The 20,713-nt window shown below is 49.4% G+C and overlaps 1 protein-coding gene across 7 annotated transcripts in view; it reads left to right on the top strand.

The window, feature by feature from the left end:
* The window catches only part of LOC147613755 (dynein regulatory complex subunit 4-like), a 110,268-nt gene extending 91,452 nt beyond the window's left edge, over window positions 1–18,816 (top strand). For all 7 annotated transcript variants that reach the window (XM_086781731.1, XM_086781728.1, XM_086781727.1 and 4 more), the window contains 3 exons: window positions 17,923–18,054; window positions 18,139–18,282; window positions 18,415–18,816. In XM_086781731.1, the coding sequence (XP_086637857.1) occupies window positions 17,923–18,054; window positions 18,139–18,282; window positions 18,415–18,513 (375 nt within the window). In that variant the 3' untranslated portion in view covers window positions 18,514–18,816. The remainder of the gene's footprint in view (window positions 1–17,922; window positions 18,055–18,138; window positions 18,283–18,414) is intronic.
* Window positions 18,817–20,713: the final 1,897 nt, after the last annotated feature.

Below are 20,713 nucleotides of genomic sequence, written 5' to 3'. Positions count from 1 at the left end.
TGGGACTATTCTGAAAACCAAGGCTGAGCAAATGAGTGTGAATCCTGTCATACCAAGCCCAAGGTGCCTGCTTCAATCCATACAAGGCTTTCTTAAGCCGGCATATCTTATTTTCAGAACCTACAACCTCAAAGCCAGGAGGTTGTGCAACATAGACTTCCTCTGCCAATAGACCATTGAGAAATGCTGTCTTGATATCCAACTGATGCACTTCCCAATTATTGTGGGCAGCCACGGCAATAACACATCTAATGGTGGTGATACGTGAAGTGGGAGCAAAGGTCTCTTCATAATCAATGCCCTCTTTCTGAGCATAGCCTTTGGCCACAAGATGGGCTTTGTACCTGTCAACTGAACCATCAGCTTTCCTCTTCACTTTGTAAACCCACTTAGTCCCCATGGCATGTTTACCTGCAGGCAAGTCACATAACTCCCATGTTTGATTGGCATGAATGGAGTTCAATTCATCTTGCATGGCTTGCATCCACAACTTATTTGAAAAGGCATCTCTGTGACAAACAGGCTCCTCATCACATGCTGTAGCAATCAAAGCATGAGCAACTGAGTTTGCCAAATCTCTTTTGGCTGCAGCTCTCGTACGGGCTGGCAAAGGAGCATCTAACTTGTTGTCCTTCAAAGTTTCAAAGAACCAACGAGGAGCTCTTTTAGGCTGTCTTATGTCAGCCAATTCGTGCTCTACTACCTCTTCCACAACATCCTCAAGAGCATGTGGCATCTGTGTCACAACAGGTGGCTGTCCGGACTGCGTGATAGGCTGTAAATGAGCAGTATGTGGAGGAGTGTATCCCTGTGGTGCATCATCGGAGGCATTGGAACCAAGCAATGGCACAAAACTGTCAAAAATGTCCGAGACACCAAGTGTGGACTGCATTTTGCAATCCCGCAAAGGCATAGAGGATGTCTCATCAAAGATAACATCTCTACTGACAACCACCCTATGTGATGAGGGCTCATAAAGTCTATAACCTCTGCTCTCTGTACTGTATCCCAAAAATATGCATTTGATAGCCTTATCATCCAACTTTGTTCGTCTCTGTGAAGGCACATGTGCATAGGCCAAACACCCGAAAGTACGCATATGGGAAATGGATGGCTTGTGACCTTTCCAAGCCTCATAGGGTGTGACTGTTCTCAATGCTTTAGTTGGGCATCTGTTCAAGACATAATTTCCACACATCACTGCATCCAACCAAAACATATTAGGCAAATTCTTGCCCTTAAGCATACACCTAGCCATCTCCATAATGGTCCTGTTTTTCAGCTCAGCCACTCCATTTAGTTGAGGAGTGTAAGGCACTGTGCACTCATGATGAATACCACGGGCTGCCAAGTAATCATTGAATTCTTTAGACATGTATTCCCCCCCTCTATCAGATTTCATATTGGCAATCTTCAAGCTTGCATTATTTTCAGCCAAGGCAATGAAGTGCTTGAAGCATGTGAACACCTCCGACTTGGACTTCAATGCAAATATCCAAGTGTACCTGGTAAAGTCATCAATGAAGGTGACAAAGTAGTAGAAGCCACCAATAGATGCGGTCTTCATGGGACCACACACATCACTGTGAACAAGAAATAACTTGCGAGATGCCCCAACTCTGCCATCTTTGGGGAGAGTAAAGCGGTGCATCTTGCCAAGTAGGCAAGCTTCACAGATATGTTTCTTAGTAGGCATGCGCATATGTGGCATATCTTCAACCATTTGTGGCAACCGTACCAAGGCATTAAGATTGAGGTGACCAAACCTCTCATGCCATAAATATGTGTCAGGGAGTACATCTGCATCCATGGCATGGGCATAATGGGCTGAACTGTCACTGCATCTATCATATGCATCCAGGCTATACAAGCCCCTCTGAAGAGTACCAGTCAAAACAATAGCATTGGCATGATTCAAGTCATAGACTGCACACCTATGCCCATCAAAAACAATCTTATGTCCACAAGTAGCAAAAGCTGAAAGAAGAAGTGCTAGCACCAGCCGAGGAAGAAGTGGGAAGACCAGTGAGAAGGAACTGGAGAAGACGGAGAGATGCTCGGAGGGTATCCAACTCGGTAGCTTGGGCAACATTTGAAGCTTTTAATTCGCTCGCTGAAGCTTCCGCTCCTCCCCCCCTGCTCGCGTTGTAGCCTGTACGCTCACCCCTTCCCCACCTCCTATCTGCCCTCGCCTCTCCCCCGCCTCTGCTCTTTAGCGCCCCCCTGCATCTGCTCTCTGCCGCCTGTGCCCCCCCCCGCCAGTACTCATTCGCGCCAGCGCACCCCCCCCCCCCCCCCCCGCCTGTGTTCTTTCGCGCCCCCCCCCCCTCGCCTGTGCTCACTCGCGCCAGCCCCCCCCACCCCCGCCTCTGCTCTATTGCGCCCCCCCCCCCCCCCCCCCCCCCCCCCCGCGCGCCCCCCGCGTCTGCTCGTTCGCGCCAGCCCCCCCCTCCACTGCTCTCTTTATTCGCGCCAGCCCCCCCCCCTTTTTGCTCCGTCTATCTTCCGCCCCCCCCCCCCCCCCCCCCCCCCCCTGCCCTTGCCGCCTGTATTTGTAATCCCCTTTCCTCTTTTTCTTTCTGCCCCCCTTTGTTCTCCCCCTCCTCCGTCGCTCCTCGCTCCGCCGTTTGTGCAGCTCGGTTCTTGCAAGGTTTTCCGTTTACGCTTCGCCTTCGACAAAGCTTCAGACACTGATGGAGGCTCCTCCCGCTCCACCTCAGAGGGACTCTTCCGCAGCCCCCTCGCCCGCCCTTGAGGATACCCCCATCAGGCTTTCTCTTTCGCCGGAAGAGGAAGCGAGCCTTGCCACAGAGGTGGAACGCCTCTAGGCACATTCCACCATCTGCCGTATAGTCGGCACTCGCCCCCACCAGAGGGGAGATCCGGGATCTTCTCCAGGCCCACCTTCTCGCAGATGTGGGCAAGATCCTGGACGTTCAGCTCCTGGGCCGCGGACACTACCAGATCGAGTTCGAGACATGGGCCGCGGACACTACCAGATCGAGTTCGAGAGAGCCCAGAGCGCGGCCCAGGTCCTAGCCATGAGTCCCTTGGACATCAGGGGCGCTCGAGCCTTCTTCAGACCTTGGCAGCATGGCTTCGACCCAGCATCGGCGGCCGAGCAGGGAGAGCGCCTTTTTCATGTCAGAGTTTGCTTCCCTGGACTCCGCCGCGAGTACCTTCCGCTCCTTTCTAGGATAGGGGCATTGGTGGGCTCGGTGCTTGAGACTAGCCCCACAGCAGCTTCAGTGGTGGCTAGAGCAATTGGCCTGCCTTCAGTCAGGGTTTTGGTTCCTGACATCTCCTCCCTTCCGAAGGTCGTTCAGCTACCTAGGATAGGGGGGGGGATGGATTGATCAGAGAGTGGAGTTCTCGGGGCTCCCGAACCAGTGCTTTATATGCAGGCAAGTCGGTCACCTGGCCAAGGCCTGCCCTTGCATGAGACCCCGACCTTCACCACAGCAGCAGGCCCGCGATGGCCCGCCCACACCACAGATGCGGCTCGGCAGGCAGCCTCCGGGCCACGTGCTCAGCCCACGGAGACCTCAGATTGGCAGCTTGAACGGGGGCGCCGTAGAGGGAGACAGCCACAGCAGCAGGCCCAGAGGCCGATGCAGCAACAGTCACAGTCTTAGCATCATTGGGTTCTTTGGCGTGCTCAATGTCTATGCGCCTAACCATGCTAGTGCCAGAGCAGAGTTCTGGACCCTTGTTACAGATGCATTGCCCGAGGCCGCACATTGGTGTGTCGGAGGAGACTTCAACATGCTTGAGGACCCGGCAGATAGGGTGGGAGGCAGTCATGTTACCGTGCACGGCATGGAGCTTGCAGCTTGGGAGCGATTTTGCATGACACTGCGGATTACTGATGCATGGCAGCATGAGGCTTTCTCTCGCTCTCAGGACAGTCTTAGTTTTTCTAGGTTGGATCACCGGCAGGGAGGGACTAATCTATCACGGATTGATCGCTTCTATGTGGGCGACAGGTTCGTGGAGCGTGGGGGCTCCGTTGGCATTCTTGCTGGCACTTCTTTTTCCGACCATGCGCCAGTTATTTTGACACTTGAGGAGGGGACTAGGGAGACCAACTTGCAGTTGAGGATCCCAGAGAGGATACTCACAAATTCCAGTCTTTCTGAGGACACTGAGAGGATATGGCATGGTAGCCAGCGATCTGACCTGGATGCAGCAGGCCAGTGTGCCCAGGGACTCATTGAGCTCAGCTCTTTTTTGCACGCTGTAGCCTTGACACGGCTGGGGAGACACGAGAGCGGGAGCGTCGCTTGAGGCGTAGCCTTGCTTTGCTCCAGCGCCTTCACGAGCAGCAGCCTACATGTGAGTGGGTGGCGTCCCAGCTGAGCGAGGCACGCCAGGAGGTTAGAGAGGCAGAGGAGCAGAGACATGAGCTCTACTATCATCGCCAGGCTTCACAGTGGACGCAGCTTGGTGATAGAGTGACTGGGGAGTTCTTTGAGATTACCGGACCCCGCCATGCTCGAGCAGGTGTACGCCAGCTCAGGAGACAGGACGGCTCGTTAGCCACTGAGCCCGGGGAGATTAGAGCCATTGCCCTGAGTTCTATAGAGACCTGCTCTCAGCGGAGCCAGCCACGGAGGCACGTGATGCTTGCAGACAGAGTGTGTGGGTCCATGTACAGAGGAGGGTCACAGATCGTATGCGCACAGTTCTGGGTGAGCCTCTTTCAGAGGATGAGGTGGTTGAGGCTTTGAGGGTCCTTCCGTGCCATAGTTGCCCTGGGGAGGATGGTTTGACGCCAGCCTTTTTTATGCGTTATTGGGACATTTTGGGGCCAGGCCTCCGCAGGGGCTTTCAGTATGTTTTGGACACTGGGGTGATGCCACAGAGCTTTTCAGAGGGCTTGATCTTTCTTATCCCCAAGGGAGAGGGAGTGTCTGATGATATTCGGCAGTGGAGACCTATTACGATCCTCAATACTGTCTACAAGGTCCTGGCCAAGGCCTTGAGTTTGAGGATCCAGCCCTTTCTTGGGGAGTTGATTCATGCTACCCAGACAGGATTCGTCAAGGAGCGCAGTATCCTTGACAACATTTTCACCTTCTGGGAGGCGACGACCCGAGCTAGATTTCTCGGCGAGGACCTGGTCGTTATGCTTCTCGACTTTGAGAAGGCATACGATAGAGTCGATTGGGGTTTCCTAGAGGGCACTATGCTTCGCCTGGGTTTTGAGCCAGTCTAGATTCGAGGGGTGGCGGCTCTATATTCCACAGTCCGTAGCCAGGTGCTGATGGCAGGAGGACGGGGCCCGAGTTTTGAGTTGACCAGATCAGTCCGTCAGGGATGCCCTCTCGCCCCATTTCTTTTTCTCTTCTTTGCTGAGGCCATGAGTATGTATCTGGACAGCAGAGGAGGTTGGTTTGAGAGGACTCCAGCTCCCAGTCCGGGGAGAGGACCTGCTTGATTTTGAGTTTGCTGATGACACGGGGTTATTTTTGCATGGCCAGGAGGCCAATCTTCAAAGGACAGAGCAGTCGCTACAGGTTTTTGGGACAGCTTCGGGAGCATTGATCAATTGGCGCAAGACTGGCCTTTTGGATTAGTAGCGCTCCCACTCTGGCATGGAGCCCAGACCCGAGTTTTAGATGGATTCCGCCTGGCACAGCAATGCGGTATTTGGGATGCCAGATTGGACTTGATTTGTCACCTGAGCAGCAGATCGCTCCGCTTCTTCTAAGTATTCGGAAGAAGCTTTTGTATTGGAGTACAGCTCGGCTATCCTTGGCTGGGAGGGTGGTGGTGACAAATCAGGTGCTTCTAGCAACCATGTGGTACATCACGTCTTGCTAGATCTTCTCGAGCTCTTGCATCAGCTAGGTACAGAGGCTGATCAGGAACTTTCTTTGGTCTGGGCGGGACGGTCAGCCAGCCCGGGCTAAGGTTGCTTGGGCAGTTATTACTCTTCCACTGGCCCAGGGAGGCTTGGGCATTATAGATCCAGTTGATCAGAGTAGAGCCTTATTGGGGAAGCTTATTGTTCGGGGGCTGCTTCCACGCGCTGAGCCTTGGAAGGAGCTGCTTTTTCAGCGACTGTAGGCTAGGGCTCCTCCAGCAGGGGGCACTTGGGCACCAGAGATACGATGGATCTTCATAGAGATGAGGAGGACAGGCCTCAGTAGAGGCTGGGAGGATAGATTTGCCTTGAGCATCCTACGAGCTTGGGAGCTGCTGAGACTGGGGCTTTCTCAGAGACCTCCTACTTGTGATGAGGAGCGGGCCAGACAGCCGCTCATATGGAGCCCCGCGGTACGCATTGAGCAGGGTCATATGCTGGGCTCTCGGCCTCGTCTAGCCTGGGGACCATTGGCGGCAGGCCCAGCACGCAGTTTTGGAGACTGGCAGGCCTTTTGCAGTCTCCCAGAGGAGGTCCAGGTGGAGATGCTGAGTCACTTCAGAGGGGGGCGGATTATGCGGGATGACATTAAGGAGGCACTCACTGAGGAGTGGTTCACGCCTTTCGAGCCAGCGGCCCGGAGCCTTTACACAGTTGCAGATCCTGATTGCTGTCAGAGCTTGCACTGAGGATGGTAGATGCCTCTACTATGAGATCCAGGATGAGGGTAGACTTCAGAGAGTGGAGGCGGAGTCGCCTTTGGTTGCAGAGTGCATCTTTTAGAGGATACGAGTAGTGGCCACCGCTTCCCGGAAGTGGCATATTGATTCAGACCCTGCAGATGTGGACTCTGATTGGCGCATTTGGGCATATGCTGCGTGCCCTTTGACCCGGCTCCAGTGGGACCTTGGCGAGTACGAGCGGCATGATCCATATGCGTCCCCCGGGGCCACAGAGATTACCTTTTTCTAGTACACTGTTCGGTTGGGGAGGCATATCCTGACTGCGAGGAGGATGGTCTCTCCAGCCGCAGCGGAGCATTGGCGACTGCAGGGACTCTCATAGGAGTTCGTGGAGGATTTTTGGACCAGGCTCTGGGCTAGTCGACAGGCACGCAGGATCTCTACTTTTCAGTGGCTGGTTACCCACAGGGGCTCTGCAGTTTGCACCTGGCTTGTCTACAGTGGTCTTCCGGCGGCCTGTGTCCGATGCGGCCACCCTTTGGAGACACAGAGACACTGCCTATGGGACTGTCCACAGGCGCAGCAGATTTGGCTGAGGATGCTGCGCATTCTGGTCCCCCTCTCTCCAAAGGGCTTGTATACGTGGGGTGCCGTTGCTTGGTCGACATCGTCAGGGCCTGCTCTGGGATACGAGACGGAGCAGGACAGCCAGGCTATCAGATTCATTAGGGGCCAGCCTCGCCTTGTTCCTTCACCGGACTTCTCGTCCGCCGTTTGGACACAGGAGAGGAATCTACGATGGGAGCTCCTCAGCAGCCTCACCATCTGGTTCACCTGGAGAGCCCGGTGTTTCAGGGCCTTTGAGGGGAGACTGGAGCCACCAGTAGAGACTGTTCAGGGGATTTGGCAGGAGCTGATCCACACCCTGCGCGGACAGTATGACCGCATCCGGGGCGACTCGGATGCGGCGATCTTGTGGCGCCAGGCCTTCCACACCACTTGGCGCAGTGGCCCCTTCTATACGCTACACGCGGGAGTCCCCCGCTGGCATTACAGGCCACCTGTCTGGCTTTTCCCCCCTCCTATTGTATGATATAGCTCTCAGTTTTTTGTACTGATCTTTGTACCCTTTTTGCACCTAGGGAGAGTCTCCCTAGCTGCCTTGATTGGATCTTTGCTCTGCCTTCTTATGAGCAAGAGAGGGTTTTTTGTAGCCCAGTGGGCGGTTTTTTTTAACTAATGAAAGGATCTTTTCTCGGGGAAAAAAAAAGTAGCAAAAGCTGAAATGGAAATAAGATTTTTGCGTATGCCTGGCACATACAAAACATTCTCTAGAGTGACAACATTGCCTGCAGAAGTGACTGCAACCTGCCCAACACCCTTAACCATATAGGATGCATTGTTGGCACACGTCATAGAACCCCCCTTTGGGGCATTAGCAAGGGAAGTGAACAATGTCCTGCAGGAAGTGATGTGCTTAGAAGCACCACTATCAAAGAACCACGTGGAAGCCGAAACTGACATGCAAGCATCACCTGCATCATGTACAGAAGGATCATAATGGCATTGGACTATGAAACTCCAAGACTGTTCCGTGGCAAAATGAGCATGCTCATTAGGAGTGGCATCATTGCCAGAGGCAATGGAGACCGCAAGTCCCTTTTCTTTCTTCTTCTTCTTAGAAGCAATCCTTTTCCTGCATTCAGCTATATCATGGCCTGCAACCCTGCAGTAATTACACCTCTTCTTCTTCTTTTGATCACCCTGGGATGATGAAGAAGAAGATTGATTTGCTGTATTTTTAGGGGCAGATTTCTGAAATTTTTGCTTATTCCTATCATTGGCTGCAAATGCTTGATCAGAACGCATACTGGCATGTCTGTTAGAGCGACTCTGCTCCTCCTGCAATAAAAGTGCAACCAACTGATCAAAGGAATAGTAGTTGGCATTGCCCATGGCAACCAACCTCAAGGTAGTAGCAAAACCTTGGTAAGAGTCACGCAATCCATCCAATGTGCCAGATACAAGCTGAGAATCAGGAATATCCTCATCAATGTTGGCCAATTGCTCTTTCAAATCTTTGATAGCTGTCAAATAGGCATCCATGCTATCACCCTCATTCATATGTTGATCCTTTAACTGCTTGTGGAGATAGGCAACACGGTCCTCGTTGCGTACCTGATACAAAGAGGCAAGCTTATCCCAAGACTCCCTAGCAGTAACGCATGATCTGATATGAGGTACAATACTCTTCTTAACAGAAAGAGCAATCAATGCCTGTGCCTTAGCATCACGGCCATCCCACTGAATCATCTCCTGAGTAGGAGGTACAAAGGCAGCACGGGAAGAACCACTGGATGTGACATCACTAGTGGAAGATGTAGCTTGCCTGACAGGCCTAGGCTCATTGCCATTCACAATATTCCACATATTCTTGGCTACCAAGACATGCTTCATCATAAATGACCACATAGGATAATTCACCCCATCAAGCTTGTCTTCAGCACCAAAAGCCCCAAAAAGATCATCCTTGCCACTGGCCATTATGCAGACAAATGCACAAATCCAAATGTGACAAAGGCAAGATTAGGAGCCTCAAGCTCTCAACTGCAAATACCAATTACTGACTCCGCAAGCCTCAAGGCTTTCCAGGCATAAACCAACTGTATTACCAACTGAAATCTGCCAGCAGTATTTGAATGTACATGAAAAGACAAATCCCTGTTGGTGAAAGCACAAGATTCAAGAGTCGATGGATATCAGCTTTTGGTCCCCTGAACTTAAGGCTGAGACCCAAAAGACCTCTGTAGGTAGAATATGACAGACCATGGAGCTGCTGCATCAGGTTGAAGTGCAAAAGGCGGCTGGAACAGCCCCACGCACCTCGAAATGAGTGTGTGGCTGCAAGTGTTTCCTGTGGAGGTCTCTGGACAGGTCGCGACAGCAGGACGCCTCCTGCAGATGACTCTAGAGAGGTCACGGGAGCTGGGCGCCTAGATCTGTGTCTGGTTGAGGTCGTAGGAGCTGGACGCCTGGATCTGCAGTACAGATAGCCACGGGTGCTGTAGAAGACCTCGAAAATGCTGTAGCAAGGCCTAGAAGCAGTCGCCTCAACGCTGGAGGCAGCAATAAGGCAAGTTATGGCGACAAAAAGGCTCTGGAAGCCTTGGACAGCAGCTGAAGAGCCTCGAACAGGCTGAAAATGTGACGACCAGCAGGGCAGCAGACTCCCAATGAGCAATGGAGGACTCGGGGGAGGCTAAGGAGAGCTAGAACACAAGTGTAAGGCTGGCTCTGATACCACTGTTGGGTGGAGTGGACAACGGAAGCAATGGAGGCAGGAGCAAGAGCTGATGTAGATGTATTACTCAAGTGATAAAGAGTACAAAAGATACACCTAATATGATGAACCCCTAACTGGGTGTCATACATGTACTAGGTGTCCCAATCGGAACTAGTACTAACTGTACCATAGGTTCTAACTGATAATATCTAGGCCTACAAGGCACATACCAAGGAATGAGTGACACCTATGGATAGCCCATAGAGTGGCCTACACATCCATGATGCCGGCACCCTCCATCTCCACGGCCTCTCAACCCTTGTGTGGCCCACGGCGACAATCTACACTTGGGGAGAACTGGAACTCCAAGTTGAAGGAGGAGGTGAATATGGCGGTGGCCCGCTTCTTCTTCCACGATCACATTGCCTTTCAAGCGGCTAGGTAAGTGCAATCGATCATTGCCAATTTATCATTCATGTTTTCATCATCCTAGTCTCCTTCTCATTAGTAAATTTCTTTCTTGAATAAGTCGGAATACTTCAAGGTCATGGTTAAGAAGATTGGGAAGTATGGCTCAACCTGAGAGGAACAGAGTCTCCCTCATTGTGGATGGATGGAGCGACATCCGCAAGAGGAGTATTCATGGCGTGGTTGCATATTCCCACGGAGAGATGTACTTCATCTCATCTCATGATGCATCCGGTACCAGGAAGAGCGCAGATGTGCTTGCGGCGGAGTGGGCTACCACGATGGAGATCATTGGTCCCGAGCATGTTGTGGGCTTTGTGGCTCATTGCCTAAACAACCTCCTCAAGGACATAGAGGCATTGCCATGGATCATCCCGCTCATTGAGGAGGCCAATACCATGGTCTCCTTTGTCCTCAACCACCAAAGACTTCGGCATGAGTTCAACAAGAGGTCCTCTCTCTCTCTCTCTCTCCTCAAATATTCTGACACCTAGTTTGCCTACAACTTCCTCATGTTGGGCCTGTTGAAGGATTGTAGCAGTGCTTTGAGGGGACTTTTTCTTAGTGACGAGTTTGTCGACGTGCAAGAATCCCGTACAAACACTGGCCAAGAGTGCAGGTTACGGGCAGATGACGCCTCTTGGTGGGAGAGTGTGAAGACCATGGATGCTATGGTGAGGCCCATAGTCCACCTATTGAGGATTGTAGACGCTATGCAACCATGCATAGGCAAGGTCTATGAGGCCATGGATTGCATGGTAGAGAAGTTGAAAGACTTCGTGCCTGACAAAGACAAATACGAGGAGATCCATGCCTTATGTCTAGGAAGGTGGAATTCCTACTACTCTCCATTTCATGCAGCAGCTTATGTGGTGGACCCAGAATTCCAAGGCAACAAGCAAGAGAGCGACCGGGAGGTGAGCGCTAGATGGAGGATCATCTTGGACCATCTTCGTGCTTGATGCATCGGTTAGGCGCAAGATTAGGGACCAACTTTCCATGTACAGGTCATTTCATGGCTCTTATGGTTGTCATGATGCATAGATCGACCGCTCCAAAGTTGGTGCTACTCTATGGTGGGAGGACTTTGGTTCGGATAGACCGGAGCTATAGCAGCTGGCCATCCGCATACTTAGCCAGGCCATCAGCTCCTCTTGCTTGGAGCAACTTTGGAGCACCTACAGCCACATTGCCTCTAGGAAGAGGAACCGACTCGGGGTAGAGCGTGCCAATGACCTTGTCTTCGTGAGCACGAACTTTCGAATGCTTTGCAAGAGCATGACCAAGAAGGCAGATTCCTTCACCGAGTGGGAGATGAGTCAACAAGAAGAGCAACAAGAGGATGAGATGTAGCAGCAGCATGCCAGTGAGGATGAGCTTGATGCTCCTTTGGCACAAGCTACCCATGACCATGAGGCGAGCATTTCATGTGGATGATCATTCATGGATCATGATTCATGGGCCTTACTACTTAGCTCTAGCCTCTAGGCTTTAGCACTTTTGTCATTGACTCACTGAGTCCTTCCATGTATTGTGCCTCCTTAAGGCTTAGTCCTGACTCATTTTGTATCTACTTAATTATTAATACAATCAACCGTCAATGCCTTCACTCTTTGATCGGCGTATTTTGTTAATACGACTCAAAAGCTTACCATTTTAGTGTAAATTTGTGCTCATTTTGATGTACTTCCAAAGTAGAATAAGTGTAGACTAGAAAAACTTTTTCTTAAAAAGTATTTTTTGAGTGTTGTTCCCTTCCCCGTCCCCATTCCCTACTTATGGCCATCCCCCATCCCGTCCCCCGTTACCGTCCCCCGTCCCTTGTGACTATGGGCTCATGTGTTGTGATCCAGGTATCATGTATCTATAGTCCCAAAAATCATATTTGAACACCTTATTCCTGTCATCCTGAGAGAGCCTGATGAATGGGAAATCCGGGTCATATTGGAGTTGGGGGAGGCGATCCATCCTGAGTCCTTGCCTCATGAACCAGTTGCATACTCGGTTATACCATGACTCGTGCCCATCTGCTGCCAGTGCTGGGAGGACTGTAGGACGAGCCTCAAGAGACTCCAGGGGGGCATGGCACTGAGCCTATGAATGTGACTATCTGGAAGAGTGCCTCTACTACCTTGGGTGCTGCAGCAAATTTTGCCAGGATAATATCATGTGGGACTGATGTTTTGCTACATATCATACGGGAGAGCATCATGACCTAAGAGAAAGAAAAGAAAGTTGTATTAACGTCTTCAAAAGGCCAAAATGACCTATGAAACCAAAAGGTTACATCATATCCATGAGGTACATCATCCTGGATACAAAATAGGAAAAAAGAAAGATAACATAAATCTAGAACTATAAAATGTGATCTAAGTACATGAGCAGAGAGCTCTCATATCACCCTAATACATCCCTCATGGCCGTTGTGACATGGTGCTCAAGGTGGTAAAACTGAGCTGGCGCGAGAAGGTCCTACGATGATGGGAGATGATGGCTCGGATCCTCCTGTGGTGGCATGGCCGTGGGTGAGGGCCATGGAGTCTGGGGTGTCGAGCTCTGCATAACTCAGTGGCTTTGTCGAGTGTCACACCTCTCGACCGAGCTCCTGCACTAGCCTGTGGTCTGGGTATGATGGGTGGATCGGCCCTCGGAGTGTTGGTATGGAAGAAGTCCGTGAGAGCTCTTTGTGCTCGTCCTCGAGCAAGTAGAACTGATCTGGATCTCACTAAGGACTTCTTGTGTCTATGGAGCTCTAGAAGAAAAAGTCCCAGGCATCTCTGATCCGGGAAGTCCATGATCCTAGAAAGTGGTCCGAACCCAGCTCGAAAGAGGCAATGGAACCTCCCCCGAATCTCATAGTATATAGGGCATCGGCATATGTAATGATCCTCTGTCTCGGGGGGGTGTGATGGATGGAGCACTACTGCTAGAGGCTCAGTATGCAACCTATATGCGCAGGGTATACAAGAATGCAATGTAGATCTGTCTAGCTCCAACCAGTACCATAATGGGGGTGTAATATGTGATACATAGGCAATGGCGAGGCAAAAATACCTCGGAGCATGATCTCCGGGTGTGAGTGTAAGTGAGCTAGCCGCTCCTGGATATGGTGCTGATGTTGAGCCCGTATCTCTGTGATCTCCCTCTGATGTAGTCTAGGAGTCTGGTAGCCTGGTGCTCTCGGTCTCCGTCTGACTCGGAGGTCCGCAGCGCGCTGAAGTGTAACCCCCTCTTGTGTCAGAATAGGCACTGGGATAGATCTCTGGAAGAAATCAGTGAGCTGGAGCTGTTGCCCACCTCTCCCTATGGTATGAGTCCAAAGGGTCATTTCATGGCTCTTTGGAGAGAGAGTTATATTAAGGTCTGCAAATAACCCAAAGGGTCTAGGAGACCAAAATGATGTGTACATTGTGTGCATGAAATCTTGTCATGGATGAAATAAGATAGAGAAACAATAAACTAAAAGGGTCATTTCATGGCTCTTTGGAGAGAGAGTTATATTAAGGTCTGCAAATAACCCAAAGGGTCTAGGAGACCAAAATGATGTGTACATTGTGTCCATGAAATCTTGTCATGGATGAAATAAGATAGAGAAACAGTAAACTAAAACTGCAAACTGAAAGCTAAGATCTGAGACTCTGAGATTATACAAGATGAAAAATCTAGATCCAACTATGCCAGGTATAGGGTTCAATGAGTGATGGGATATGGGAGAGCTGAATAAAAACAGTCAATCAACCCTGTGTATGTCAGGCAAGGGCCCACCACAATGTCCATCATGGATGATACAAGACGGCTAGAGATGTCCATAGTCTGATGTGAGGATGAGGTTACTCGATGGCGGGCAAGGATCTCCTAAATCTGGGGTTGATGAGCTAGGGGTGGTTGGGGTCCGACGGCCCACCGGGCGAGGGCGTCTAGCTCTATGGACTGTGTGTGCCCGATCTAATGTGACTCCCATGGGCCTGCGGTGAGGGGGCACGGTGGTATAGGCTCCCATATCCACTGTGGTGGTCTTTAGTGCCTCCCTATCCACCCCTCAGGGGTAGAAAAAACTGGTGATGGTAAGTTGAGAGGAGGCTTGTTGTGGCGATCACACAGGTAGGCCCATTGCCTACCAAGATGCACTACTACAGAGATCATTTCCTAAGACTCATAGCAAATGGTTTCATAGAGGAGGGCTGTTGGGGTGATCACACCGGTAGGCCCATTGCCTACCAAGATGCACTACTACAAAGATCATTTCCTAAGACTCACAGCAGATGGTTTCACAGAGAGACCAAGTTATCTTGATGCATTCATGTCCCATGCTATGAGGATAACCATTGGCCAGCTTAGGGTATCATCCCATAGACTGAGGATAGAGAGTGGCAGGAGCTAAGTGGATACCCAGAGAGGACAGGACATGTAGACTCTGTCAGACGGGGGTTGAGTCGAAGGAGTGATGTTTGCCAGTGCCCAGTCTACTATGAGATCAGAGGGAGATTTCACTGTCTATTCAGATAGGGCTTTGGACCCTTATCCTGGATCATGGAGTACCCAAATGAGAGGTGCCTTGGACTCTTCCTACTGAAGCTTAGCCAACACAGAGAGCCTGAGTAGATCGTATCGGATCACCTGGTTCCTGTCCTCGTGTGTAAGCCTAATATATGGTGAATGTGGATCATACTGAAATGGAGGGAGCCAGTCCATCTGTAATCCATGTGCCTGAAACTGGGTGAGTATTGTGCCATACCAAGATGAATGCTTTCCTCTACTGTGATGACTGTAGTGCAAGTTGGGGGAGTCAAAGTCAATCCATCTCCCTCGCCCTTTGTATATAAGTGACTGTCTGGAACAGAGCCTCCATCAACACACAGAGCCCGAGTAGGTCGTATCGGATCACCTGGTTCCTGTCCTCGTGTGTAAGCCTAATGTATGGTGAATCTAGATCATACTAAAATGGAGGGAGCCAGTCCATCTGTAATCCATGTACCTAAAACCGGGTGAGTATTGTGCCATACCAAGATGAATGCTTTCCTCTACTGTGATGATTGTAGTGCAAGTCAGGGGAGTTGAAGTCGATCCATCTCCCTCACCCTCTGTATATAAGTGATTGTATGGAACAGAGCCTCCATCAACATAGGAGCCGCAACAAACTCCACTTGGATGATCTGGTGGGGAACAGATGGCTTGTGGCATATCATCAGTGATAGCATCATGATTTCAGGACACTCTATGCACTACCAATCTGTCGGGGATAAATCTAGTGCCTAGAAGGGAGCTGCATACGTAAGTGCTGGGTTGACTAGGGTGTCAAAAAGCCAACCCTTCATCCTCGGCTCCTGAAAATGCGCTTGGAACACTGCCTCTCGAATAAGGCTAGAGTTGCGTATCCTCTAGTGAGTCTATCCTTTGTTGCCTGTCTGAAGGTAGCTTTGAGATAAGACATGAGCGCACCGCCTCAACCCTGCTGCCCATGTAAGGGATCTTTGTATGACTTGCAACTAGGTAGGAGGTGTGGAATACCATAACCTTGGTTTTCGCAAGGTTGATTGAGAGCCCCCTATGTGTGCAAAAATCCTGTAAAGTATCCATGTGCTTTTGTAGCCCCTCAAAATCTACAATGAGCACAATATCATCAACATATAAAAGGATGGAAACAAGAATACCTCCTAGAAAAGCTCCTCCACTTCCAGTTGTGTCAATGAAGTTTGAGATCTCATCTATGTAATGTCCAATGAGGGTCAGAGATAGTGAGCATCCTTTTTTCACTCCGATGGTGCTAGAGACCTGAGATAGTCCTCCCAGGCATCTCTCCCTGCCAATAATTGACTCATATAAGGCAATAATAGCCCAGATCTTGTCAGACGGGACCCCGAGATGTTGTAAGCACTTTAGGAGACGGGCCCACAAAGCAGCAGTATAGTCAGCGGCCATCTGCCTTGGCTTGCTGGATGATAGCCCAACGCGTGAACATGTGATCCAGCGTGGAGAAGGTCCTCCTGAACTGGTGCCCGGTATCCCTCTCTCTTCTAGTGTGTTGAGCTCAGACTCAAGTATAGATCCATAGAGCTTTGTCAACATATGGCCGATATGATGGTTCTGTAATTATTAGGATCCATGGGGTCTCCCGCCTTGTGGATAGGTACAATAATGTGTGATGACCAGTGGGGGGAAAGCCCTTTGAGAGGGCCCCATTAAACATATGGGCTAGGAGGGGTGCCAAGGTGTCGTGTGCATAAGGGAGATGCTCAGCTATAAGCCCCTCGTGATCCTTTGCCAACATATGGCCGATATGATGGTTCTGAAGCCTGTGTATAGCCTTAACTGCCATGTCTCCTATGAAGAAGGTGGATGTGGTGGGATTTGCGTGAGGTGAATGTGGGATGTTGGGGTATGTGATATAATGCTTGTGCATATGAGTGCCAGATGTGTGGGTCTGTGATGGGAGTGGTTAAGTGGCATTCCCAGATCCTACGCCAAGCCTCGTCAGAATTCCCGCTCAAGAAGAGTTGGTACAAGTCCTCGTGCTGTTTATGACAATGTGCTCGTTTCTTGTAGTAAGGTACCCGTTATTCCATTCAGCTTCATGTTTCTGGATTTGGCCGGTAGCTAACTCACGCAAAAGACTTTGCATGTGTGATATGGCATTCATGATCATACCAACAATTCTGAGGCATGGTACATGTGCGGGCTTTGGCAGTGGACCGGCGGGTGTGTGGATGATTGTCATGAGCTGTGAGGTGAGGGTGGTGAGGGGTGCAGATGGGATCTGCATAGATAAGATCACAATCATGGGTGAAATGGATCTGGGTGTAGTGTGAGATGGGCAGTGCCTGTTGTGGGGTAGGTGGTGTGCAGACGAGGGTGAAGGCGAGGTAGTGGGCATGGTGGGATGGTAAAGTCAGATATGAGCGAGGCTAGTTCTTTTGGCGATCCCATAAGATAATCAACTGCTGATGCAGGCCACCGTGCCATCCCATTATAGACAGAAAGGCTAAGGCTGCGGTGTGAGCCAAGCTGTAGGAGGCATCTCCCATAAAAAGTGATGGGCTCCATGTTCCAAAAACCTAAATCGAAATGATTAATATCGGAAAGCCAACCAAAACTAAGAGAATTGACATGTCCCAAGTGTAGTTTGATAGGAAACCCTCTCCTAAAGCTGCAGCCTCTACCTAGGGCGGTGGAGATAGTTAGAGCAACCTCCAAGTAAGAGGCCATATAAACTAGAGTTTGCAAAATCTCTGGAGTTCCTTTCTGTGCTTGTCTTTTAAATCTTACCAGTGGAAGATTGCTGACTGTGGTTGTTTAAGAGTAGAATAAACCTGGGGGTAATTAAGCGCACACGGGGATGAGATTTAGTGCAGCTTTTTGGAAATTCCCATAACTTCTAAGTGAAAAGAAAGCCTCCTGTTTTAGTATTGGGACTTGTTTTCGGACCATGCCGTCATAAATATCGTAGTAGGCATTCCGTCCTTGTAGAGCTAATGACAAATTAGAGGACATTAACAACATTATTGCCAAAGAGATGACTTACTGAAGGTGCCAAAGAAAGCCTCAAATGGTGTAATTAGAGTAGTCTTTGATTACTGACATCTTATAAAGCCTGCTTCTAAAATCATGTATGTTTTACACAGGTTAAAAGTGAAAGAGATGAGCTTTATAAACGGTTTGAGAATGGAGTGTTTGAGATTCAACAGAAAAGCAACCTCAAAAATCTCCTCATTCAGAGAAAGGTTCAAGTACTGGAAGAAAATCTGGAAAAGAAGGTAAATCTCCAAAAACAAAACAGTTCAACCCTTAACTTTTTGAAATGATTTTAACAGTGTCATGGTACTTTCAATACTTTCAAGGATGCTCAACTTGGAGAGATAACGGTGATGGCCAATCGAGATCCAAATGTGATTCAACATGCTAAAGACAATGTTAACTATACCATAGACTCCAAAAACAAGGAAGTCAAGCAGCTTCGCTATGAGCTTGGAAAGATAAGCAAGGCATGTTTGTTCTTCTAATTGATTTTGACAAAATGATACTCTTTTCAACAAGCTGCAGAAATTTTAAGAAAGCTAGGCATGTTTTCTATCGTGTTTCTGAAAGGAGCTGAGACTTTAAGAAATTTTCTGCAGGCATACAAAGATTTGTCAAATGCTTTCAAAACCAAGTTGGTTCAGTATGGAATACCTTTAGAAGAGATGGGCTTACCATATTACACGTCCACATGTTAACAAATTTGCCATTGGATATACTCACACGTGATGATCTTCATAATAGATACCTCATTGTAATGATCATATGTAGAATGTCAAAAGTATGCAGATCACATCTGTGTAGATTGATTTCTAGTATATCCTATAAATTGCTTATGAATATAATTATTGCATAGATACTTGAGTCAATGCATGATCCAAAACCTTGCAATTTTTGACAATCCAAAAATTGAACCCGTGTAGGGTGGGTCACAAGTTAATCACTTTGGCAAAGAGCCCACCAGCAATGTAATATCTATCTACAGAGAAGGACTAAAGCATCTACACAACGTGTCAAAGGACTTGCATGATGTCATCTATACATATGAAAAGAAACATCTCTTGCGTTTTTAACCACGTGTGCCTGTCTGACCACATCAACCCTTGCTGCCTATTGAGGTTTTTCCATCTTTTTCCAATGTTGTGTTTTTCTCGCTATGCATGCAATATCTTTCTCTACTTCTGTATGTGTCATCTATCGATGACCTCTCTACATTGCCATGCATGCAATGCCTTTCTCTACTTCTGCCCCCTAGAGACTCCCGAGTCTCACCCTACAATCCTCCCTGCACCTAGCAACAGATGGGCACGAGTCATGGTATAGCGGAGTATGCAGTTGGTTCACGAGGCAGGGGCTCAGGATGCCTACCACCTCTCCAGTATGACACTATATGCCAGAGGGAGGTTGAGTGAGAGGAGCACTTCCTATGCAAGTGCACCGTATATTTTATGAGATCTGAGGGTCCATTGTCTCTTCAAAGAGGGGTTTGGACCCTCATCTACGAGCGTGGATTATCCAGATCAGGGGTGCCTAGGGCTCTTCCCACTAGAGCTTCCTCGCCACAGAGACTTAGTGGTTAGAGAGTCGAGACATCGTGGGAGACTCCCAGCCCGGCCCTAGGCGACCATCACTCAGTTCTTCTGACCATGAGGGGCAACACCAACCATGGATGACACGCCTAGAGTCTCATCAAGCTGCACATTCTCGAGTGCTTGACTACCCATGAGACCCCACTCTGGTGTGACTCTCGAACAGGCCACAACACTATAGCGAACTCGACATCCCAGACTCCCTAGACCTCGTGAGCAACATAGATATCAGCCCAGCTTGAGGAGATCTTGGAGAGGCACGGAGCCACCTTCCCATGCCCAGTGGATCTGCATAGCCTTTTATAGGCTACCCCCATGCTTGATAATGCTTGATGGCCCTACTAGGGGGTTTGCTCCATAGGTTGTATAATGATGATGGTCCCATTTTGTATCATATGGTCCAGATTCAACATTCTGAGCTCATACCTCTCATGCCCGAAGATCCCCATGGTCCTTAGTGTGATCATTATGCAGATTTAGTAGGTCCGTGGTGACATTAGTATTGTTGAAGCGGATGGTTGTTCAAGTCAAGAGCTTACCTTAGTCTTACTGAATCGTGTATCATTGGGTCTTACCTTAGAGCCATAATTACAATTTCCCGATGTGGTTTCACTAGCTCGTTCGTCACATTCTCACTCCACTGTCACATCGGAATGCTCCTTGTTGATAGGGTGAAGGGAGAACTCCGGTCGCCTAGATGGAGACAAGTAGAGATGGTCCTTCACGATGGTTCTCTCACAAAATGTGGGAGAGGAAGATGAAGCTAATGCAAATAGAAAACCTATAAACAACCCTATCTAGCAAGCATTTATCAAGCATATAAGATTCAATAGAGAGCACAAGCAAGCAAGAGTAGAGAAGAAAGGGAGCTCACAAGTATTCTATTGCAAAGGAACGATCGTTTATTACTTCTTGTAAAAAGTGACTTGTACACAAGTCATACTTGGTCGCCCAAACTTAAAAATGGTTCGGCCTCTATTACTAGTCTTAAACAAGTATGTACACGAAGTCCTTGGTAAGCACCAGGTAAGGTCATTTTATATGTTCCAGCACCATCTTACAAAAGATAAGTGCCATTCGACAGGTAAGATTTATGTTAGGTCGGGCGAGTGATCTACGGAGTGGTCAACATACCCCCCTTCCTAATGCTGACCGCGTTCTCGTGCCACCCAAGTGGATGTAATCCAATCAGTGGTGAAGTTCTTGCCAAGGTGGAAAGGTGTGGATGGTTCATGATATAGCATGAAGTTGGCCGTGCGAGGGAAATTGGTATGGTACGGGATGGATCCACAGTTTGATGCAGCTTTGG

The sequence above is a fragment of the Cibotium barometz genome, chromosome 43 (assembly GCF_041138505.1).
Source record: "Cibotium barometz isolate CiBa-2024 chromosome 43, ASM4113850v1, whole genome shotgun sequence".
NCBI lineage: Eukaryota > Viridiplantae > Streptophyta > Polypodiopsida > Cyatheales > Cibotiaceae > Cibotium > Cibotium barometz.
This window is presented reverse-complemented; position numbering and strand designations above follow the sequence as displayed.